Source organism: Fonsecaea nubica (assembly GCF_001646965.1).
Source record: "Fonsecaea nubica strain CBS 269.64 chromosome Unknown Scaff37, whole genome shotgun sequence".
Taxonomy (NCBI): Eukaryota; Fungi; Ascomycota; class Eurotiomycetes; order Chaetothyriales; family Herpotrichiellaceae; genus Fonsecaea; species Fonsecaea nubica.
This window is the reverse complement of record NW_019173710.1, coordinates 105,941-126,555: the sequence shown is the minus strand read 5'-3', so window position 1 is coordinate 126,555 and position 20,615 is coordinate 105,941. Positions and strand designations below refer to the sequence as shown.

The following is a 20,615-nucleotide window of genomic DNA, read 5'->3' as shown; positions in this document are numbered from 1 at the left end:
GCGCCGTGAACACCTACAGTGTAATCTCCTACCTAGCTGGTGCTAGCAGTGGCCTTCGTATATATGACTAGCTAATGCTCCCGGTCTTGGTCTCCTGGGCACTACGAGGTATACATTCTGTCTCCAGTCAAAACATCCTCGTCCATTTCACCCACCTCTTCTACATCCATTTGCTTTCTCTTGTCCATCTCTTTTCAAGGGTCATTGGGCTCAGACGTCCCCTTCAAAGACCAACATGGTATCAACGAAAGTACTACTCGCGAATGGCTTAGTCGCCCTGTCGCCGACTGTCGTCTTGGCACAGTCAGCATGTCCGCGAGGACAGTGGGCGTATGCTGCCTCTGTCTTTGCCGATTATCCACCCGCGCTCTCGTATTGTTCTTCAAATTACCCGGTCTCGCCAGAGACGTATACAGCCACATTTGAGAGCCCGGTCACGGCCACTGTCGAAACTTCCACGGCAACCTCTACTGTCGCCACTGTCACGTCGACGCAAGTGATCTAGCAAGCCAACTTGAAGACCAAGACTGACAGTTCGTCTAGGATCACCGCTGACACAACTACAGTCACAGTGACGGTGTTGACAGTGACGGATACCATCACTGCTACAGATACCTTTACGACCACAACGACAGAGACGGGCAGTGTGACGTCCACTACGACGGTCCGTCACACCAGGCGGAAGCGCGCACTGCACGCCGATCGCGCCTGGGACACCTGGTCAGCCGCAGCAGCCACCACACCAAGTCTAGAACCCAGTAATGTCCAGACAACAACTAGCTCTTCGACAGGCTCGCCTGACCCCACAGCTTCTGCTTGGAGCGCTTTGCTGTCGCAAGCCAGCTCTATAATCGAGGCCGTCTGCGCTTGCATTGAAACCCCATCGACCACGACGACCACAGTCACAACAGGCGCTACGACGAGTGTGACCGCTGTGACGACAGTTAGCGTGACCGAAACCGAGACCACGTATGATTTCTCAACCACGCTTATTGACCTTCCTCTGACGTTTGGCAGTACTACGACTCCAGCTGTGATCAGCCAAGCGACAGCCACCACGACTAGCACCTCGACAAGCACATCTACGGTGACGGACACGGCCACCACTACAACTACAGTGCTTTCAACGGAGACTGCCGGTAAGCAACCATCCACTACATGAGGCTCCAGTTCTTGTTTCTGAGGGAGATCTGTAGACTGACAATTCCAAATACAGCTCCCTTGCCCGCCTGCAACAGTCCAGACGGTAACGTCCCAGAAGCGGGTGGCTGTACCGGGTCCTGCTTCTGCGACAGCGATGCGGATGGCGTCAACGCCTACTGCACTCTGAATTTCTTTTGTGGGTCCTCGTGTACTACAGATGCCGACTGCGCTCTCGACAGTTTCTGCACCGCAAGGGCTGATGCAATTGCGAATTGTGGTGGGCCAATCTGTGAAAGCACTTCAGGATGTGGCTCGACCCTCACCAAGAGAGGCCTCTTCGGACTTGGTGGAGAAGACAGAGCTGGGCGCATCATGGCGCGTGTGACAGAGGCACGGAGTAAGTGGCATGAGGCTCGGGGCTCGAGAACATGTAGCCGTCCTTCTTGCGACGGCGCCACCTAAAGTACGGGTCAAACATCAAGAAATTCCGTAATGTGATTTCTTGCCCGGACGTGGTTCTACATCTTCGAGGAGAGGAGGCACCCAGGAGGGAAACGCAAGTACACGACTTTGCCAATGGTTAATGTTTTGGAACGAACTCTTACTGTAGCGAGATAATTTGAAGCACTCTGAGCTGGGAGAAAGAGCGGGGTTCCAATCTCTTCCAGTCAATGGCAGTGTGTCAGAACATACATAGTCACAATCCTCAGGTATTCCGAGGGTCAAGGCTGAGCCGAAGTTGAACCGATATTGAAAGGAGACGAGGGAGAGGGAAGTTCGCTCTCCGTCACAGCAATAGAGAACTAATAAAACACCCGCAAGGCCCTGACCCCCTCTACGGCACAGGTAGCATGACGACGCCGTTGAAGCAACATGTCAGAGCCACAAATGTCTATAGCAAAAAGGTGCAAGGTCGCGGAAACGGCATTTTTGCGGCACATGATATCGCACCGAAATCCGAGGTCATGTTCGTCGCTCGGCCGTTGATAGTGGCGCTGGAGACTCGACATTTGCAGAGTCGTTGTTATTATTGCTACAGCTCTCCCGGGGATCCTGGCCATTCTCCCAGAAATCCTGGGGTTCAGGCGTTGAAGACGTGCAGTGGTTGCAAGGTGGTCAAATTCTGCGATCAGGTAGGTTTGTTTGGGTGAGGGTTGCCTCCTACACCGGGTTGATTTTCCACTGGGGAGGAGAGCCCAGTGATGAAGGAGTCCATCTCTAACCTTCTCGAGTGCAGAAGTGCCAGACTCGGGCTTGGTCAGAGTACCATCGTCTGGAGTGTAAGCTCTACAGCAGACTTCACCCTCGCATCCTCCCCAGCACAGCCAGAGCCCTCATTCGACTCCTGAAGCAGCACAAGGTACACTTCCTCAGCCACGCCGAATGGGATCAGCTCCTGGCGCTGGAGACCCATCGTGAGGATCTCATCAAGGCTGAGGACCAGCGGTTCCAAGACAGCTTCATCATGATGAAGGGCGTCAAATCCTATTGTGGCACCGACCACGACGAGGAGACGATATTTCGAATTGCTTGCGTGGTGAGCACATGGTCCTGAGCACTCGTCCAGGGAAAGGAACGAAAAGACTGACAACCTCTTAAAGCTGCTCATCAACTCTTTCACTCTCACCACTCCGACATTCGACTCTATGGGATTGATCCTCCATCCCAAGCCGGCTCTCCTAAACCACTCTTGTGACCCAAATGCGTTTGTGAGATTTGATGTGCCTTCAGAGACCAGTCACGAAGACTTTCCATCTTACGGGAGCATATCTGTTCGTGCCTTGAGGCCGATCGCCAGGGACGAGGAAGTGACGCTTTCATACATTGACACAACATTCCCGTTCGAGAAACGACAAGAGGAATTGCGCACTCGGTATTTCTTCACCTGCAGTTGTAGCTTGTGCTCTCAGGGTCGGGATTGTCCTAGAGACAAATTCCACCTGGACATACCAGTCGGGGCAACGGATACAACGCAGCCGACGATGAATGCCATCATTGCCGAAGCTGGTGACCAGGCAGAGCAGTTCTTCACGGGCTTACAATCCCGACCAGGGGAGGAGCACACCCAGATCGACAGCATCAGACACATCGTGCATCGCCTGGCACAGACGAGGAGCTGGCCACTGCATCGATACCCTTGGCCCCAGTTGCGCCAGCAGCTGCTCCTCGGGCTGATCGCTTCGCAAAAGTATTCCGAGGCCCTGCTCCACTCGGCAGTCCTCGCCAGACTTGTCCATCCTGTCATGTTCGAACAAGAGCATCACCCCATCCGGGTGGTGCACCTGTGGCAATTCTGGAACCTGTGCCGCCAATGTCTGGAGTCTCTCATGCTGCGCGAGCGGTCGCCGGACGCCGTTCAGTATGAACCGCGGAGGCTTGGACTGTTGAGCTGCGTGCTGATCGACGACATTCATAGAATCATGAACGACGGGATTAGGTCGGACGGAAAACTGGAAATTCTAGTCGACGCCGCGCTTCAGAATGTTAAGGGAGAAGGTGGGTTTTGGGACGAATACCAGCAAAAGAAGACGGAGACACGCAAAAAGACCCTTTTATGGGTTGACGAGCAAGTCAAAACGTTGTTACGGTCGGAAGAGGTCGCTCAGGATATTATTGAGCTGGCCTTTACGAGTTCTAGTACTCGGTAGTACATAGAGGATGACAAGGCTGGATCGCAAGGCTGAGCCGATGATTGTTTGGCCCCCAAGCCCGAGGATTCGGGGCAGTGCAACTGAAACAACCCCGTGCTTCCCCCTAAAAGCGATCGACAGAGAGCTCGGACAGCTCCATCCCGTCGCTGATCAATGCTGGTGCCTGACAGAAGCTATACATATGCGACATATTACCTCGCTTGACACATGAACCTCCAGTTATTCCCCTCGTGCTCCTGTTGTTCCAAACCTTAACACCACCACGGTTGTCGTGATTGATATCCCGCAATTGTATACCGAGTAGAGCTTTGGCTATTGTGTGTGTGTTTGTGTGTGTATGTGTGTATGTATATGTGAACAACACCTCACAAGATGGACTTCTCCAACGCCCAGGAAGCCGCCGAGTCCGTGTCTGGCGCGTTCTTCCGCAATGCCACGGCGGCGCGCGTCGACACGGACGCCGTGATTTTCGACACCGTCTCCAACGCGCACCCGGGCGTGCCCATTACCACGGTGCCGGAATGGAGCTGTAACCTGAGAGCCTACGCCGCGGCGGGCCACGCGACGGTCGAGGCGCTCGAACAGAGCCGGATCGACCCCAAGATCTGGCCGGAGTCGCTGCGCTGGACTGTCTTCATCCCGCCCGCGCGGCGCATGGACGGCGGCAGCGGCGTCGTCGCCGACGAAGTCTTTTTCGAAAGCTACCTCTACAAGTGGGACGGGCTGACTTTCCTCGTCTACTTCGCCGACGGGCGCGACGGGACCATGTCCTACCCGCAGGTCCGCAACCAGTATATCCTGGGCGACAAGGCCGCGGCGCGGACCCTGGTCGCCACCATCGGCCGGTGGCAGTCGGTGCTGCACGACGAGGTCTGGGTCTTCAACCAGGGCTACTGGCGCAAGGACCCCCTTTTGTACCGCAGCATCCTGAAGTCGCGCTGGGAGGACGTCATCCTCGACCGCGAGTTCAAACGGGACCTAGTCGACACGGTGCAGCGCTTCTTCGACTCGCGCGAGGAGTACACCCACCTGGGCGTGCCCTGGAAACGTGGCGTCATCTTCTACGGACCGCCCGGGAACGGCAAGACCATCTCGATCAAGGCCACCATGCACACGCTGTACAGCCGCGAGCCGGCCGTGCCGACGCTGTATGTCAAGTCGCTGGTGGGCTTCGCCCCGCCCGAGTACAGCATCGAGGCCATCTTCCAAAAGGCCCGGCAGGAGGCCCCCTGCTACCTGGTCTTCGAGGACCTCGACAGCCTCGTCACCGACCAGGTGCGCAGCTTCTTCCTCAACGCCGTCGACGGCCTCTCCCAGAACGACGGCATCTTCATGGTCGGCAGCACGAACCACCTCGACCGCCTGGACCCGGGCATCGCCAAGCGTCCCTCCCGCTTCGACAGGAAGTATCTCTTCGGCAACCCCAACCTGGCCCAGCGCGTCCAGTACTGCCACTTTTGGCAGAAGAAGCTGCGCGACAACAAGGACCTCGAGTTTCCCGACGAGATTTGCACCGCCGCGGCGAAGATCACCGCCGACTTCTCCTTTGCGTATATCCAGGAGGCGTTTATATCGGCTCTCTTGGAGATTGCGCGCGAGAAAGACGGCGATGATCACTCGGGCGAGGACGGGGTGGTGGTGGTATCTTCATCATCTGCAAGGGATGATGCGCTGGCAGAGGACCTGCGGGAGCAGTGGGAGCTGTTGGACATTGGCGGCAAAGGCCCCCGCGACGACATATCGTCTACCAAAGATAATGATTTGGATGACTATATCCTGTGGAGAAAGTTGAAGCATCAAATTGACCTGTTGAGGAAGCAGATTTCAAAGAAAGCACCCGCCGGCGCCGGTGAGGAGTGAAAAAAAGCAACGACTGCGGGATGGACAACACCTCTCTATACATGATTCAGACACACATGGGGCCAGCACGTTCGGTTGCTCTCAAAAAATCAGTCTTTTCCCATCACTGGAGACATGGTGCAGAGCACGGAAGTGGGATGCGGGTTTCTCGAGAAAGAACACCAGCTTGTTTGCGCTGCTTGATTGTATTCTCTCCATCTCCCAAAAGCTTTGCAGGTTGATGCAAGTAAAAAGATTTGTGGACAAAGAAAGGGGTTGGAAGTGAATAGCAATGGAATGGATGGTTTCACGGGTCTGATTTGGACACTCGTTGCAGGGGCTGTGAGGCCTAGTTGACATGCTCATGCAGAGGATGGAGGCATGGCTGCAAAGAATATCATCGGTATAGGCTTCTTATATTGGTCTGTTTCTATGCAGATGACCTGAGAGTCCTCCCAACCATTCTCAGTGTCCAGATGAGCGGGCGGTCACGAGTAGGCCATCTTTTCACTGCGATATTGCCCTTGCCCCGTTCATCAAGGAGTGCAGCCGCATAGGACCAAATTGACGCAGTGAGACGTGCATAATGCTCGCAGTCGTGCCACGTTCAATATGTCTGGGGTCTGGTCCAAGATGAAATATCGGCTCTCTTGACCAACCATTCCGCCAACCTGCATGCGTAGCACACACGTTTCGCTACAGCTCTTGCACAGCCATTTTTCAGTGGTCCGCCCTCATTGCCCGTCTTCTCCTGGCTCCTGTCTTTGCTTCGCCTGGTGGAACTGGACCACAGTTCATGTGTAACAGTAGGTTGCCTTAAACTGGGGAGGATAGGCTGCGGGGAACGAGTGCTTGTTCCTGACCCAAGACCAATATCATGAGACAGGTGCGAGGACAGAGAGAGCAAATGTTGGTTCTGAATCTGCAACTGGTCATTTAGCACTACAATAGCATCACAAAAGTAAGCAACGGGACAAGTAATCCAGGTATGCTGTCAACAGTCCTCTTGGATACACCAGTTCATTGCTGAGAGAGTGATCTCTGCGACCCGCGGATAGGGCCCGGTGTAGGTGTAGGTGTGGTATACGAGGCGTGAGAGAATATTTGAGTATAGTCAGCAAGCGTATCTTGATGCTATATCTTGTAGACGTAGACTGGACGACAATAAGTAATAGCAACTACCGCAGATGAGACTTGGAGTGACGGAATTTGGAAAGTGCGTTTCGTGGAAAATGCTCGGCCCGTGACTACGGAGAATCATAGATACAGAAGCCCCTGCGGGTTTCCAAACATCTCAAGAATCGGGTCTGGGTGGTTCTTCCAATCACGCCTTCGCGACCTTCGTTCAACAAAATCCGCTGTCGCACCGTCTCGTCAAAACATCATTTTCTGGTTTATCCTTCCGTTAATATTTGTAGTCTCGCATGATGTTGTCTGCTCCGTCGGCAACAATTTCAGCTGAGACGCGTGCGACGCAAAATGGATGAAATGGCGCCGACTTCGAGAAAGTCCAAAACCACTTGTATGCAATGTCGTGCTCGGAAGGTAAGCGGAGGACGAATCGCCCCAGGAGATGTGGATTTTTGACCTTCAGCGACTGAACTCATGCGACAGGTGCGTTGTGATGGGCGTCCTAACTGTTGTCGCAATTGCGAGCGCCTCAGGTTTGATTGTTCATTTCAACCAAGGGAGGCTGGTGTTGCGGGCGATTCGCCGTCAGGCGACCAATCACTGGTCCAGCTAGAGAGACGACGCGGGATTCGCGCTTGCACAGAATGTCGTTCTCAGAAAATCCGATGCGGTGGAGAATCTCCTGCTTGTTCGAATTGTCTTCGAAGGAATCGACCTTGTGTCTATCCTGCACTCAAGAGGCCGCATCGGACGCCACAGACCTCTAGTTTGCCATCACCTGCCGTGTCGCAGCGTCCCGATAATCAGCTGCAATTCCCATCTCAGTTGGACACGCGGTCCACTGAAGCTGGCCACACTCCTCTATCAAACGATGGCGCGCTTCCAGACCGCCAGGAAATCATATCGCTGGTCGAGGCTTATTTCCAGCACATATATGCCCTTCCCTGGTATGCATTCTTGCACAAACGATCGGTAATGCAAAGATGCCACGAAGGAACGATTGAAGACTGTTTGGCATTTGCAATCTGTGCCGTAACGAGTCAGCGTCTCAAGATTGAGCCGTACGCTCGGGAAATAAGTGCCCAATGGGCCCAGAAGGCCGAAGACTTTCTCTTACAAAATTTGGAAAGCCCTTCCACTTCTCGACTCCAGGCTCTCATCTTGATTGTCCGGTATAGAGTGGAGGTAGGTCACTTCTCAAGGGCATTTATGCTTGCTGCACTAGCGGGGCGGTCGGCCGTTGCGCTCAGACTGAACTACGAGCGTCCTGAATTGCGTTTCCTGGCCCAAGAAGTGCGGCGGCGACTGATGTGGTCATGTTTCGCCCTCGATGGCAACTTCTCCGTCGGCCTACGAGAATTCGAGACATGTCCACCGGAGAACGTCTTCCTCCAACTTCCATGTCCAGAAACGGCTTTCGAGCAAGATGCCCCAGTGGAAACAGCCCCGTTGAGGGCAACATCTTTCGACAGACCCGAACGCATCGGGACCTATGCTGCATGTATCAGGCTGGCGGCTATAAGAACAGACATTATGAGGTAGATTGTCAGCTGTCAGATTTCCGTTCTATGCTGACTGATACAGACTGACACGCCGGCTTGCATCGTCATTAGTCCCTCCAGGAGAGCTCATGCACACAGTTCGGCGGTTTGAAGACGAGCTACAGCACTTATACCGAAGCCTTGCCGACTCTGATCGCTACAACCCCAAGATCTTCTCCTACTGCGAACGACCCGCCCGAATCCTCATGGTGCACGAATGTTGGCACCAAGCATACACCGATCTGTATCGGATATTTTTGACCGGCTATAGAGAGGCCGCTCCTCCTTCGGCTATGGAAGGCATCAATCGTGAAGACATCCTCCGCAGGCGGACTCTGTGTCTGAATCACGCTTTATCAATTGTCCAGATCTTTGCAGCATTTTCAGAGCAATGTAAAGTTCTGACCATCGACTTTGACACCGCAATCTGCGCGTACCATAGCGCTCGAATTATCCTTTTTAGCGCTCAAACAGACGTTGTCACGCAAAGTCTGAGTATGCCGGCGGCTCTGGAAAAGGCTCGCTTCTGCCAATCTATCATGAACAGGTTTTTCCGTACCTCTCCTGTAGTCGAGCCGATGAAGAAAGAACTCGAGATGCTCATCGCCCGCCATTCGTCTCAGAACACCAGCACTGGCATACAACTACCGCACCCTGAAGAAATACTGGAGGACCATCTGTCAAGGCTTGCAGATGAAGCTAGGACCAGACAACGCCTGGCAATCCATAGTCTGATAGGCCGAGCAGACTTTGTTGACGACAGCAATGAGGTGACCAGTCCCGCACCCCCTCGGGACAATAATTCCAACGGCATTTCCACCGCCTCCCTAAGATCGCAACGCCAGCGTCCGCCGAGAAATACTATGACCGTCAAGCCCAACCCTCAAATCCTTCGCTCTCAGAGTGTCCCTGGCGTGTCCCAGACAGGACAATCCAAACAGCCGGATCGTGTCAACGAAGGTGGAAGCGGGGAGCCAACAAACTATGCCCTCGAAGACCAGGGCCAATGGCTGGACGGCATGCGCCTCGCCTTCAATCCGTGGATGGGATGGCCCGAGACATTGGAAACATATGGATTTTCTCAAGATTTAGACGACGAATACTTCTAGCCGATATTTTTACCAAGATCTAATTCCACGACAAACGACGCCGGCTTGCTCATCATGCCATTCAAATCAACCTGCGCCTCCGCTAACATGAACGTGAACACATGTTCTTGCATGGCTATCAGCTCGATGCAAAGTCATAGCAACTTTATGACACTCAGACGATGCTTCTGGACTCTTGTGACTTCTCTGCTTTGTTGAGCAAGAACATAAATGTCACTATGAGTTTACCGATTGCTGAAAACAAAACCGAGGTCGCTGGACCAAGACTCCGATATATGCCTGCGCCAAAGAAAGCTCCCGCCACAATGGCCACTAGAAAACTCGCCCGACGGTTCCGAGGGCGATTCTTTGCTGTAAGCAGACGAGGGTCGATCAGCAGATCAATCCATGCTGCCGTCGCCATTGCTGTGGTGATTTCCGTGATCGCCAATGCTCTTGATATGACGACCTGACTCCCGGCCGCGAAGGCCAGTAGGCCGATAACCACCATGGTTTTGGTGCCTTCCAGCTCAATACCATAGGCGTATTGAATTGCAGCCGCGACGAAGACAAGTATAGTCTGGATCAAATTGCAAAATACGATCCAGAGACGAGACCGTGCCCCAACGATGTGACCCAGTTGACCAGTTAGCCACCCTGCGGCCAGAAAAAACCCCAAAGCGATTCCAATGTTTTCTGTGATGAACAGTTCCCCAGCCACCTCCGGAAGGAGGATGGCCATTGCTAGCATGACTGTGTTGCCCGTCTGGTTCGAAGCAAAGCAATGGTAGTCTGGGAAGGTCGTCGCGTCTTGCATTCCGGTACAGAAAGTGAGAATTAGGAGTTCCGTCTCGGCGAGAATGTTGACTTCGATGTGGCTTGTCAAATGTTGTTTCAAGCGCCTCACGGCTGATTTTTGTTGCGGTTCCTTGACTGCGAGGTTGACCTGCGCGGCATGGTCCTGCTCTTTCGCCTCGCTCGAGACGCTACTACTCTGGTTCATGGAAGCCATTGCTGGGATTTAGCAAGCTAAGCAGGTGGCTGGGGGGGAGATCAACAACTTGTGAATCAGGTCTTCAAAGGGTTGCCGGCAACAGCAGCAACAGCAGAAGCAGAAGATGAAAGAGTTTGTTTCTCAAAAGCAGACAAAGAACCCGAGCCCGCCAGTATTTGTGGAAACCACACACCGGTATTCCAAACGCTCGGAATATCACCTTGCTGGCTCGCCCCTCCTTACGCTGCCATGGCTGCATCATCCTGCGATGCTTCGGGTGTCCTCTCAGCATCGAGAAGTCCGATTCGGAACGGATATGTGACCAGGATACTGTCATTTACACACAATTACACATTGAGCATGAGACGATACAAGAGCCTTGCGCTGTGGACGAATCGCATACACGTCCGACTTCCGTCCCGAGAAGCGGCATTGTTACAGATACCTCGATTGTCGGACTACACAGTTACTAGCAAGTCACCCAGCGCCTGTCCGACTCCCGGATTGTCCACCGATTGCCGTAGCCTTACTTGCGATTGACCTCATTTCTACAAGAACCGTGGTTCGACTGTACTCATGGTCGGATCGCCGGATGTTTGGAGCATTCATGAGGGCCTGTTTCTCGATCGCCATACCTTGGCATTCAACTCAGCAGAGACAATTTGGAGTTAAAGAAACAATAGCTGTCGGTCACAGTCTCAACGCCCATCAAAGAAAAGCAAATACCATCAGCGGCAATGGCACGATATGAGTACCCCTACTCGAGGTGTTTTTACAAGACACAACTTAGGAAAGGACTATAGTCGAGTCCAGCCTGGAGCATTGACCGCCCATTCAAGTGTGCAAGTCCATCTGCGACATTCCCACTGCCGAGAGAAATTTGGGCGACTCACTTACTGGCTCCACGTACCATAACTCTTCACTCCGACGTAATGGATGGTTCGGATGTGCTTCCGGATTTCCTTGACCGGATCATCAGGCTGCTTGCTAAACAGTGAAACACCAATCTGTTCGCAGGGCAAGCATTGCATGAGTAACCGCAATTCCTGCCTCGGAAGCAGAACGAATGCATCCTAGAAGACACAGAACGGCATAAAGCCGATGTAGAGAAGCGGTGCCCTCACCGTTGTCTGGTGGACCAGAAGTCCACGGTCGCAGCTCCATTCCTGCAGGAAGGTTAGGGCGGTGCTTCAGCCCAATCTTCTTGGGCCACTGAGATGTTTAAGAAGGCAAAACTTCCCTGAGAATGTCCGAACCAGGCCAAGATCTTACGGACTACAACCTTTGAGGTGCCTCTGCAGGATAACAAGCTACAGGGAAGAGTTGGTTATCGTGGTTTCTTGAAGTCTTAGAAGTCGACTCGCATTCAGAATTGCTCGCCACATGGTTAGGAACCTGATGGCTTCGTGAACATACACACACACACACACACACACCGGGTTTTGTGTCTCAAAAAGACTGCTGGATGGACCCGGTCGGAGCATTCTGGAATCCACACCATTCAGTCTTCTTCGTGGAGCAGAGCCCCCTTCTAAGCATAGAACTCGGCTGTCGGGGTTTCTGGATCGGCTGTCGCTGTGACCGGCTGGACGGATTACGGTGGACACACAACCTCTTACGAGCAAGTCGCCGTTGGAAACCCAAGAAAAATTGGCGACGTCGTACCCACTCAACACTCCAGACGTGAGCAATGACAAGACTGAGTCATTTGACGCGGGGGCTTTTCATCGAGGTCCAAAGGCTGCATCCCAAAGGGGGTGGGACTTTTCTCCCTGATATGGTACCCCGTCGACCCCTAGCCTTCGTCATTCCCCGAGTGCCCGCCACCAGTCGCCGTGAAGCGTGGCAAACCAGCCTCGATCCAACATGCCCTCGTTTTGACGGTGTAATGACAAGTGGAAACCTAGGCGTCACGGCACCGGAGTTCCCTTGGCTAACAAGCCATGTTGGGCCGACCAAGACCGACAAACGTCGCGTGAGCAACAACAAAAAAGGTCCTTCGGCGTTCACTTTGAGACCAAGACTTTTTGTACGCTCTCTCCCTTCTTGCCCATGTTGGGAGACGTTTGTCGGGAAATGAATCGATTTGTCTTGGTTTTTGCAAAATCTGGCATGCTGTTGCCGCCGAGCCAGGATGGTTTTTTTTTTCTTTCTGCCTGCCTACGTTGAGTTTTGACCGTGGCTAGACCCGGAGCCCAGATCCTCTCACTGCGCCCCCCTCCCTCTTCTTTCATGGAGTGGTACTATGAGCACAAACGCATACAAGTACATCCATACGCACACGCACACACGCACACACGCACACACACACACACACACACACGCACACACGCACACATGCACACATGCACGCACACACATACACACATCTGTATAGGGCGAATGTTGTGCCCCCCTTTTTTTGCCTCGCATCTTTTTGGTGGGTGTCGTACAAAGCTCCGAATGACGAGGAATCAGGCCCACAACTTAGGGGAAAGAGAGGGGAGATAAGAAAGGAAGAACAGGACTTAATTCAGCGCTATTTCGGTACGTCATATGCTCAAACTGGGAGTGTCTATTGCTGGGAACTTGAGATTCCCGATATGATTTCATCCATCATGACACGGTATGGATACAAGTATGATGGGCGTGGTGGCGTTAACGGTGTGTACATACTACTTCAGTGGACATTTAGCTTGACATACCCAGTTGGTATCCGAAGGGTCGAGCCTGGAGAGATGGAAAGGAAATAGCTGGACATTGAATCATCGTATATAGTCTGTTCCCTCCTGGGGGAATCAACCACATATGTTTCGTTCATTCTGTATATTTGCACATTCCCTGTGCACGCGCCGGAGAGGATCAATGAAACGACTTGAACTCGGGTTTGATGTGCGTGTCACTCATCTCCATGCCCTTGTTGGTCATCATTGCGATGCCGCGCTTGTGCTGCTGCAACTGTCTAATGCCCTCTTCCACGGAATCCTCAACCACGTAGCGCGTGACATGCACGGCTTTTTGCTGGCCAATGCGGATGGTGCGGCCGATAGCCTGGGCTTCGACGCTGGGGTTCCATTGCGGCTCGACAAGGAAGACACGGTTTGCGGCAACGATGTTCAGGCCAAAGGCGCCCACGCCCGTGGTCATGATCAGCACGGGGATGCACGGGTCGGTCTGAAAGCGCGTGAGCATGTTCTGACGGTGCTTGAATGAGTGCTCGCCATCGATCCGCTCGAACGGAATCCCCCACCATTGCAGGTGTTGGCCGATCAGGTCCAGCGTCGTTGTCCAGCACGAGAAGACGATGCTCTTGTCACCCGCAGCTGCGGCACTTCTTAGGTCCTCGGCTAGAGCAATCATCTTGGAAGAGTGGCCTGTGGAGCGCAGGTTGCCTTGGTGCAGCTGGGATCGGGAGATCTCTCCCGCCGCGGGTCGTTGATAACCAAGAGGTCGAAGCGTCGCCTCGCACACTGGACAATTGTCCCCTGTGCCTTCTTTGCACTCAGAGCACAGTACATGTGCACAGACATTGGACAGGCTGGAAGCCCGGTTCGAGAGGACAGCGTACACTGTTTGTGCGCACGCTGAACACTTGACCTCGCCGTTGTTGCCTGCAGAGCTTAGAGCATCTTCTCGAGCATCCCGGATGTTCCTGCTTTTAACCCAATGGAACTGATGTTGGAAAGTCCCATGATTGCAGAGAAGGCGTAGTTGCAGTTGCATTTGAAACAAACTGAATCTGGTTCGGCTCTCGGGCAGGCCGACGAGCTGCTGCAATGTCCGTTTCATGTCCTCTCTTGTCTTGTTATACTGTGCTCGCTCTTCAGGGGATAACTGAATTCTGCTGATCGTCTCTATAGGCATAGCCAGCTTCAGATGATCCTTTGGACGTCTGATGCCAACCGAGTCGAAGAGTTGGACAAGATTCCGTTGGCCCTGCTGGCGCTGAATCCCCCCTTCGTGCCATGGGACCGTGATGAATTTGCGGAAGACTCCCGGTCTATCGAATGGGAATATCTTGATGAAGGCGAAGAGAGAACCAATATCATCTAGAGTGTTTTGTATAGGCGTTCCCGTCACACACCAGCGAAACTTTGCGTTAAGTCCAGCGACTCCCTTGTGTAGAAAACTGGTATTTCTCCGAATGAAGTGTGCCTCGTCCAAAACGATGCGATACCAAGTCACCTCTGTGGCAGGATTCGTTCGGCGATTGTCCGCGACGATTGTATGGTAAGTTGTCAAGACAATGTCATGGTCGGCCACGACTCGAGGATCGCTGGTTCTCGCACTCCCGTGATATTTCAGGACTCTCAATGGCAAATTGACGCGCTTTCGAATCTCATATTCCCAAGCATCCAGCAACAGCGAAGATGGCACAACGACTAGCGTCGCCCTCGAAAGGATTTTGGTCAGGATGATCTCTTCTGCGGTGTGGACGTCCGGGTCGTTGGACCATTGTCTTGCCTCATCCAGCGTCCGAACTATCAGTGCTAGAATCGAATAGGTCTTGCCCATACCCATTTCATCGGCCAAAATACCGCCACCAGCTTCCACTGGCTCTGTCCGAGACTTCATGCCTGTAATTTTGTGCCGATACCTGTGCTCTGACTCAGCCCACGTAGCTTCCCATAGCTGAAATTCTTCAGGAATGGGGCCGGTCTCTCGTTGGATCATAAAGTCTAGAGCCTTTTCCTGGTGCTGTAGAAGTGGGGTGAGAAGGTGAGCATCACCAGCTAAGCCTTGGAGGTGCAAATTACGCGTCAGCATCGAGTACATCTGTTCGACCGAATCATGAAAGTCCGAGGCTCTAGGGGTATGTTCCAACTGGTAGGGAGTATCCAGCTCACTTTGCTGGTGAGTGCCGAACTTCAAGACGTGCGGATTGTCATATGTCGAGCCCGGGCTCAGCCAGTCAGGTCGTTGTAGCCATATCTTTTTCGCAGAAAAGTCACTACCGATAGAGCTTTGTAACTCTTCAGTCCCATACACGTTGATGTTGATGGTTGTAAGCGCGTCTCTCGCTCTTGTGGCGGCCCCAATGTCTCTGAATGAGTCAGTCCTGTCGCGCACATTTGAGGCACAGCACGAAGACGGCGATGCCCAAATAGCCGGAGGATGGAAAATGGAGGTAGTCAAGAAAGAAAGCCGTTGCCACTCATTTACAAGACTACAGAATGCATTTCAGGTGCGCTTATATGGGTGACTTACTCGAGTATCGTCCTTCGGTGAGCCAGGGCCTCAAGATGGATCTTTCGGGCTTTTACGTGGCCCGCCAATGCCTCAGTCAAGTGGAGGTTGAGTATTGCAATTCGCATACCACCTGGGATGCAGATGGAAAGCTCATCATCGATGCACACGATTTCGAGGATAAAATGCGTCCGAGCCTGAGTCGCATTCTCCCTTAGACATCGCGATACTTCAGACATGTTCCCTTGAAGCTGAGCATTTGCGCGGTAAATCTGCATGCAGAAATATCAGCCGCAGGCGTCGAGAGGGAGTCCACCTCTCTTGATGTGTGGAGCGCAGGCAATCACTGACCATGCCATAGCATCGATTGAAACCATCTTGTAGGGGACCGACGGCGTCTCCTCGGTCTATGCGCAACTCATCCGCATCTTCAAAGGGAGTAATCTTCAGATCCTTTGCGACCCAAGATTCGATATCGTCCTGCACATCGTGGATAGCCGGAAAGATGTTATTTGTGTTGCCTCCTTCGACATTGTCAACGTTGTGATCGGGGTGGCTGGGATTGCCAATAAGCTCGTTCCAGACATGGTTCCAGTGACCGGTACCAACATCAAGAGGTAATTCGGAGCCCCCGTCGAGGCCTTGTGGGTGCTGTGAGGAATGCGGCGGAAATGAGAAGGGCACGAAGGGGTCGCTGTTGTCAAAGTGATCGAGGGAATCTCCGGTCCGTTTGAATGATGTCATAATGGAGGAGCCGCAGTGGGTGTCTTGGATGGAACTTTTTGCGGACTATCGTAGTAATAGTGGTTGGCATTAGTATCATTGTCTCTTGAGTGCCGGTACACCCGATTCAAGACCTCCATACCACGAAAAAGCAAGTCCTATCAGCCCAGAGAGAAAGCCTCGAGGATGCCATGCTGCTGCCCAAGTCAGCCTCACAGAAGGCGCACTCCTCCTGCAAGCCAATCTGCCTTCCTGCGCCTGCGCCTGCGCCTGCACCTGCGCCTGCACCTGCGCCTGCACATGCCTCACTCTCAACCCTTGACCTAATCGTGCCACCTGTCCGATATGACTCTAAAATTATGGAAACTGCGTCCGGGAACGTTCTGATGCTGCCCCGACTGTGATCGATGGAGCGATCTTCCGAAGCTTTAAGCGTCCTGAAGACACACTCCATTTGATTGCGAAGGATTCGGGGTATTGACGAGAAAAACAACCATCAAAGTTCGGTTGACTTGGTCAATGACTTTGTTTCCTATGTGCCACTGATGTGCAATGGCTGCAACAACACAAGGCTCCTCAACTGCTGCTCCTCTTTTCCAACTCGAGCTGACAAAGTTCAAAAGTCGTTTGACCGGGAAGCAGTTGCAAAGCTTCGAGTTCGCATCTCTAGAGCAGGTCGAGGTTGAGGTCAATAATATTCAGAGACGTCAAGACACACAGCGAGGACTACGTAACTTGACTCGAATTCGGCGCTTCATAGAGGCGATGGAGCAGTTTGGCAAGATCATCGAAGTCTTCGTCAATACTAGTGATGTCCTTGCCTTTGTTTGGGGACCCTTGAAGTTCCTCCTCCTCGTCTCGAGCACCTCGGCGGATTGCCTCGACAAGATTTTGGACGCCTACGAGCGAATCGGTGAAGTATTACCCCTGTTCCAGCTGTACGAGTCGCTTTTGCAACAGTATCCAGAGATGCAAAAGGTTCTTGCCATGATGTACAAGGACATTCTTGAATTTCATCTGCCCGCAATTCGTGTCCTCGACCGGCCAGGTGAGCAACAGTGCGCAATCACCGTTTCTCTCTTACTGACTTTCCTTGAGGTTGGAAACATCTTTTTCGATCTGCATGGGGTGACTTCAATACAAAGTTTGAAGGAATTCTCCGGAATCTCAATCGGCATGGACAATTGATTGAATCACAATTCAACCTGCTCCAGGCTGATCGGCACGAAAAGCACCAAACAGAGGTACTCAGGGCAATCCTGGATGTCGAGACGGAGGTGCGCCTTGCACGAGAATTATTTGAAAAGGAGGAAAAAATCCGTAAACAGGAGCGGTTGTCTGCAATACGAGTCTGGATAGGGGGAAATACCACTTGCGACTCGCATGAGTCAGCTATAAGAGCCCGCGAAGGGTATGCTCAGACGGGATTGTGGATCACACAGAAGGAAAAGGTTTCCAGCTGGCTCGCAGACGACCTTCCCCGGTCCTCAATACTATGGATGCACGGCATTCCAGGCGCAGGTAAAGAAGGTACCGCTCCGAATGACATTTCACTGAATTGATTTAGGGAAAACAATATTGGCGTCGATCATCATTCAAGCTTGCCTTGAAGCTTGCGTGAGACAAAATCAACACAGAGCAGCGTACTTTTATTGCAGACGTGATGACATTACTACAACCACTTGTGTCGGGATTTTGAAGGGTCTTCTCGCTCAACAATTGTATTGGTATAGGGGTGATGATGTCGAATCTGATCTCACACCTGATCTCGTACCCTTTTTTGACGAGGAAAGGCGGAAAAGCTGCGAACCTGTCCTGTCTTCTGATCAGATCACAAAGAAGTTGTTCAGAACCGTCTCTGGAGAGGGCCAGCGCCAATACATAGTCGTTGATGGTTTGGACGAATGCCAACAAGAGGAACGGAGGTCGCTACTCCCGTTTCTTACCTCTTTGGTCAAAGGAGTTAACGATGGGGAGCCGGGAAAGCTACGTGTTCTCATAATCAGTCAAGAAGAGCCCGATATCAGGGGATTATTATCCGACGCGGAGGAGCTTACTATCACACGCGATGACAACAGCCAGGACATTCGTGCCTTTGTGCAAGCATGGACAGTCAAGATCCAGGAGAAGTTTGGACTTGGCGACCAAGCATCGTCTCTGTTGGCTCAGCACACATGCGGTAATGCAGCTGGTATGTGTACTCTGTTTCCGAAGGCGCGGACTTGCTAATTTCCTAAAGGTCAGTTCTTGTTTGCCAAACTGGTCATGGAAAACCTCCATCAGCAACTCGACCTTCGCGGTCTTCAGCGTGAACTTGAAAGCGAGCGTTTCCCAAAGGAGTTGGCAGAAGCGTGAGTAACGCTGGTTCCACTTCTGTGGCCGATACCCTTGGAGTGCTCGTCATTGGTTGCACCTATCTATACACTGTGCGAATGTTTTGTGTCTGCGCTGACGTTGGAACTCTTGGTAGGTATGATCGAATTATTGAACGCATCAAGCAACGGCATGGAGGGGTTGCACAATCATGGCGCAAAATACAAGAATTTTTAGGGTGGATGATTTGTGCCACACGACCACTCAAGTGGCACGAAATTCAGGGTGCAATGTCAATAGATCTTGACGAACAGCGAGTAGACCTTTGGACAAGTCAGTTGCGAGTAACCGCCCACGAATTGTGCGCACCTTTGGTGACGGTGAGCGGAGGCCGTGTAGTTCTCGTGCATGGCACGGCCAAGAGGTACGTACTATATCACTACTTTGCTTTTGGGGATGAATTAATCCTCGTCAAGATATATTACGCAGTCAGGTCACATCGATCTTCTGGCCATGGAATGCAGGCTGGCGAGCGTATGCTTGGGATACCTCGCTCACCCTTTGTTTGACGGAGCCGTTCTGGAGGAAGACGTACTCGACGGATCGTATGCCTTTGCGGACTATGCAGTTGCGAGATGGATGAACCATTTGGATACGATACTCGTTCAGCTGGCGGCAGTGAGTGACATCGAATTCGATACACACCAGACTGAGGTGCAAGAGCTCTGTGAAACAGCGGAGAGCATGCTACGAGCCATAGGGGAGGGTGAAGACGACCTTGAAATCGACCTCCGGGAGGCCAGAGCGTTGCAGTTGCAAGTCAGCCTGGAGCCTAATATCTGTAGCCGACTCAGAGACTTTGAGGGCGCTGCAGATGGATTTCAGTCTCTTTGGACTCACATGGTTCTGTATCGGAGCAAGGACGCTGATAAGCGTAGCGAAATCAGCCTGGAGAGGCTTCGCAATGCGATGGGAGGCATCCGCAGGTCACTGGAAGAGTTCTTTACGAACAGAGACTTGAGTGCTGAAAGTCTCGAGAGGGTAAAATCGCATTACGGCACCAAGTGTTTCCGATGCCCGAAGGTCACCTGCTTCTACTTTCACGAAGGGTTTACTGACGCAAAAACACGAGACAGACATGTTCGCAGACACGAGCGGCCATTTCAGTGTGGTGTGGTAGACTGCGACGTGTCGGACGTTGGATTTGGATCTAAGAAGGACCTTGAGAACCACATGCAGCGCTGCCATCCAAACACCGAGATCAAAGCTCAGCTCTTCAAGGAAATACAGACACCGAGACCCGGCCGTGCGAGGTTTGGCTGCGGAGAGTGCGGGAAGAGCTTTGTCCGTGCGTGGATATTAAAGGACCATCAACGAGCGCACAGAGACCAGAGGGACTACATGTGCGCGCGTTGTGGCAAGGCGTTTGTGAGGAAAAATGATTGCAGGCGACATGAGAAGATTCACGAGAACCGACCGTGAGATGAGGGAGAGGAGCACCTGTTCGTTCAGCAATAGGGTTACTCTTCACTTTGATGCATTAGGCTGGATTCACGATTCGCTTGAATACAAGCAGATAGTAATGATGCCCACCAACCAGTTTGTCCGTACCTCGTACTCAGGAGCCTTGATAACACCGAGTGTTTACCGAGAACACTGCGCGAGACAACCGTTCCAAGTGCTACTGCCGCAGTGGCAATGCACTTTTAGCGTCCCTACTCGAGTGTGCCTGAGCTAGCCTGGGGCTGGGGGACGCCTGGCACGGGGGTTCCAACTTGCTATAACACGTGGCCCTCGCTGTGGGGGTGTTCTTTCTAATGCTATTGGGTTTTCAGCATCCACGAGTGCCTGAGTGCCTATTAGTTGACGAGGCGTCTTTTATGTACAGCCGCACTGCACCATTGGGGAAAGAGCGAGAACTGGGTTCCTATCATGACTATACCATATGCTTTAAAATACTTGACATTGTACTTTGTGTTTCCTTTTAGCCCTTGACTCCTAGTCATGACATAGTGTGTACCGAGTA

General features: G+C 52.5%; 6 protein-coding genes across 6 annotated transcripts; 4 read left to right on the top strand and 2 right to left on the bottom strand.

Annotated features, from left to right (window-relative positions):
* Positions 1-235: 235 nt before the first annotated feature.
* On the top strand, positions 236-3,791 carry AYO20_06063 (hypothetical protein; the record flags this gene model as incomplete). The annotated part of the gene is made up of 6 exons (XM_022644354.1): positions 236-486; positions 544-1,139; positions 1,217-1,540; positions 1,966-2,276; positions 2,381-2,680; positions 2,745-3,791. The coding sequence occupies 6 exons, from the start codon at positions 236-238 to the stop codon at positions 3,789-3,791; spliced, it is 2,829 nt and encodes a 942-aa protein (XP_022499658.1).
* Positions 3,792-4,166: 375 nt separating this feature from the next.
* AYO20_06062 (hypothetical protein) lies at positions 4,167-5,654 on the top strand (the record flags this gene model as incomplete). Its single annotated transcript, XM_022644353.1, has 1 exon — positions 4,167-5,654. One exon carries the CDS (start codon positions 4,167-4,169, stop codon positions 5,652-5,654), a length of 1,488 nt encoding a protein of 495 aa, XP_022499657.1.
* Positions 5,655-7,112: 1,458 nt separating this feature from the next.
* AYO20_06061 (hypothetical protein) lies at positions 7,113-9,414 on the top strand (the record flags this gene model as incomplete). Its single annotated transcript, XM_022644352.1, has 4 exons — positions 7,113-7,178; positions 7,378-7,530; positions 7,590-8,302; positions 8,349-9,414. The coding sequence occupies 4 exons, from the start codon at positions 7,113-7,115 to the stop codon at positions 9,412-9,414; spliced, it is 1,998 nt and encodes a 665-aa protein (XP_022499656.1).
* A 154-nt stretch (positions 9,415-9,568) lies between these two features.
* Positions 9,569-10,405, bottom strand: AYO20_06060 (hypothetical protein; the record flags this gene model as incomplete). Its single annotated transcript, XM_022644351.1, has 1 exon — positions 9,569-10,405. One exon carries the CDS (start codon positions 10,403-10,405, stop codon positions 9,569-9,571), a length of 837 nt encoding a protein of 278 aa, XP_022499655.1.
* A 2,823-nt stretch (positions 10,406-13,228) lies between these two features.
* AYO20_06059 (hypothetical protein) lies at positions 13,229-16,297 on the bottom strand (the record flags this gene model as incomplete). Its single annotated transcript, XM_022644350.1, has 3 exons — positions 13,229-15,410; positions 15,575-15,825; positions 15,905-16,297. The coding sequence occupies 3 exons, from the start codon at positions 16,295-16,297 to the stop codon at positions 13,229-13,231; spliced, it is 2,826 nt and encodes a 941-aa protein (XP_022499654.1).
* A 531-nt stretch (positions 16,298-16,828) lies between these two features.
* AYO20_06058 (hypothetical protein) lies at positions 16,829-20,071 on the top strand (the record flags this gene model as incomplete). Its single annotated transcript, XM_022644349.1, has 5 exons — positions 16,829-17,324; positions 17,375-17,553; positions 18,107-18,467; positions 18,516-18,627; positions 19,114-20,071. The coding sequence occupies 5 exons, from the start codon at positions 16,829-16,831 to the stop codon at positions 20,069-20,071; spliced, it is 2,106 nt and encodes a 701-aa protein (XP_022499653.1).
* Positions 20,072-20,615: the final 544 nt, after the last annotated feature.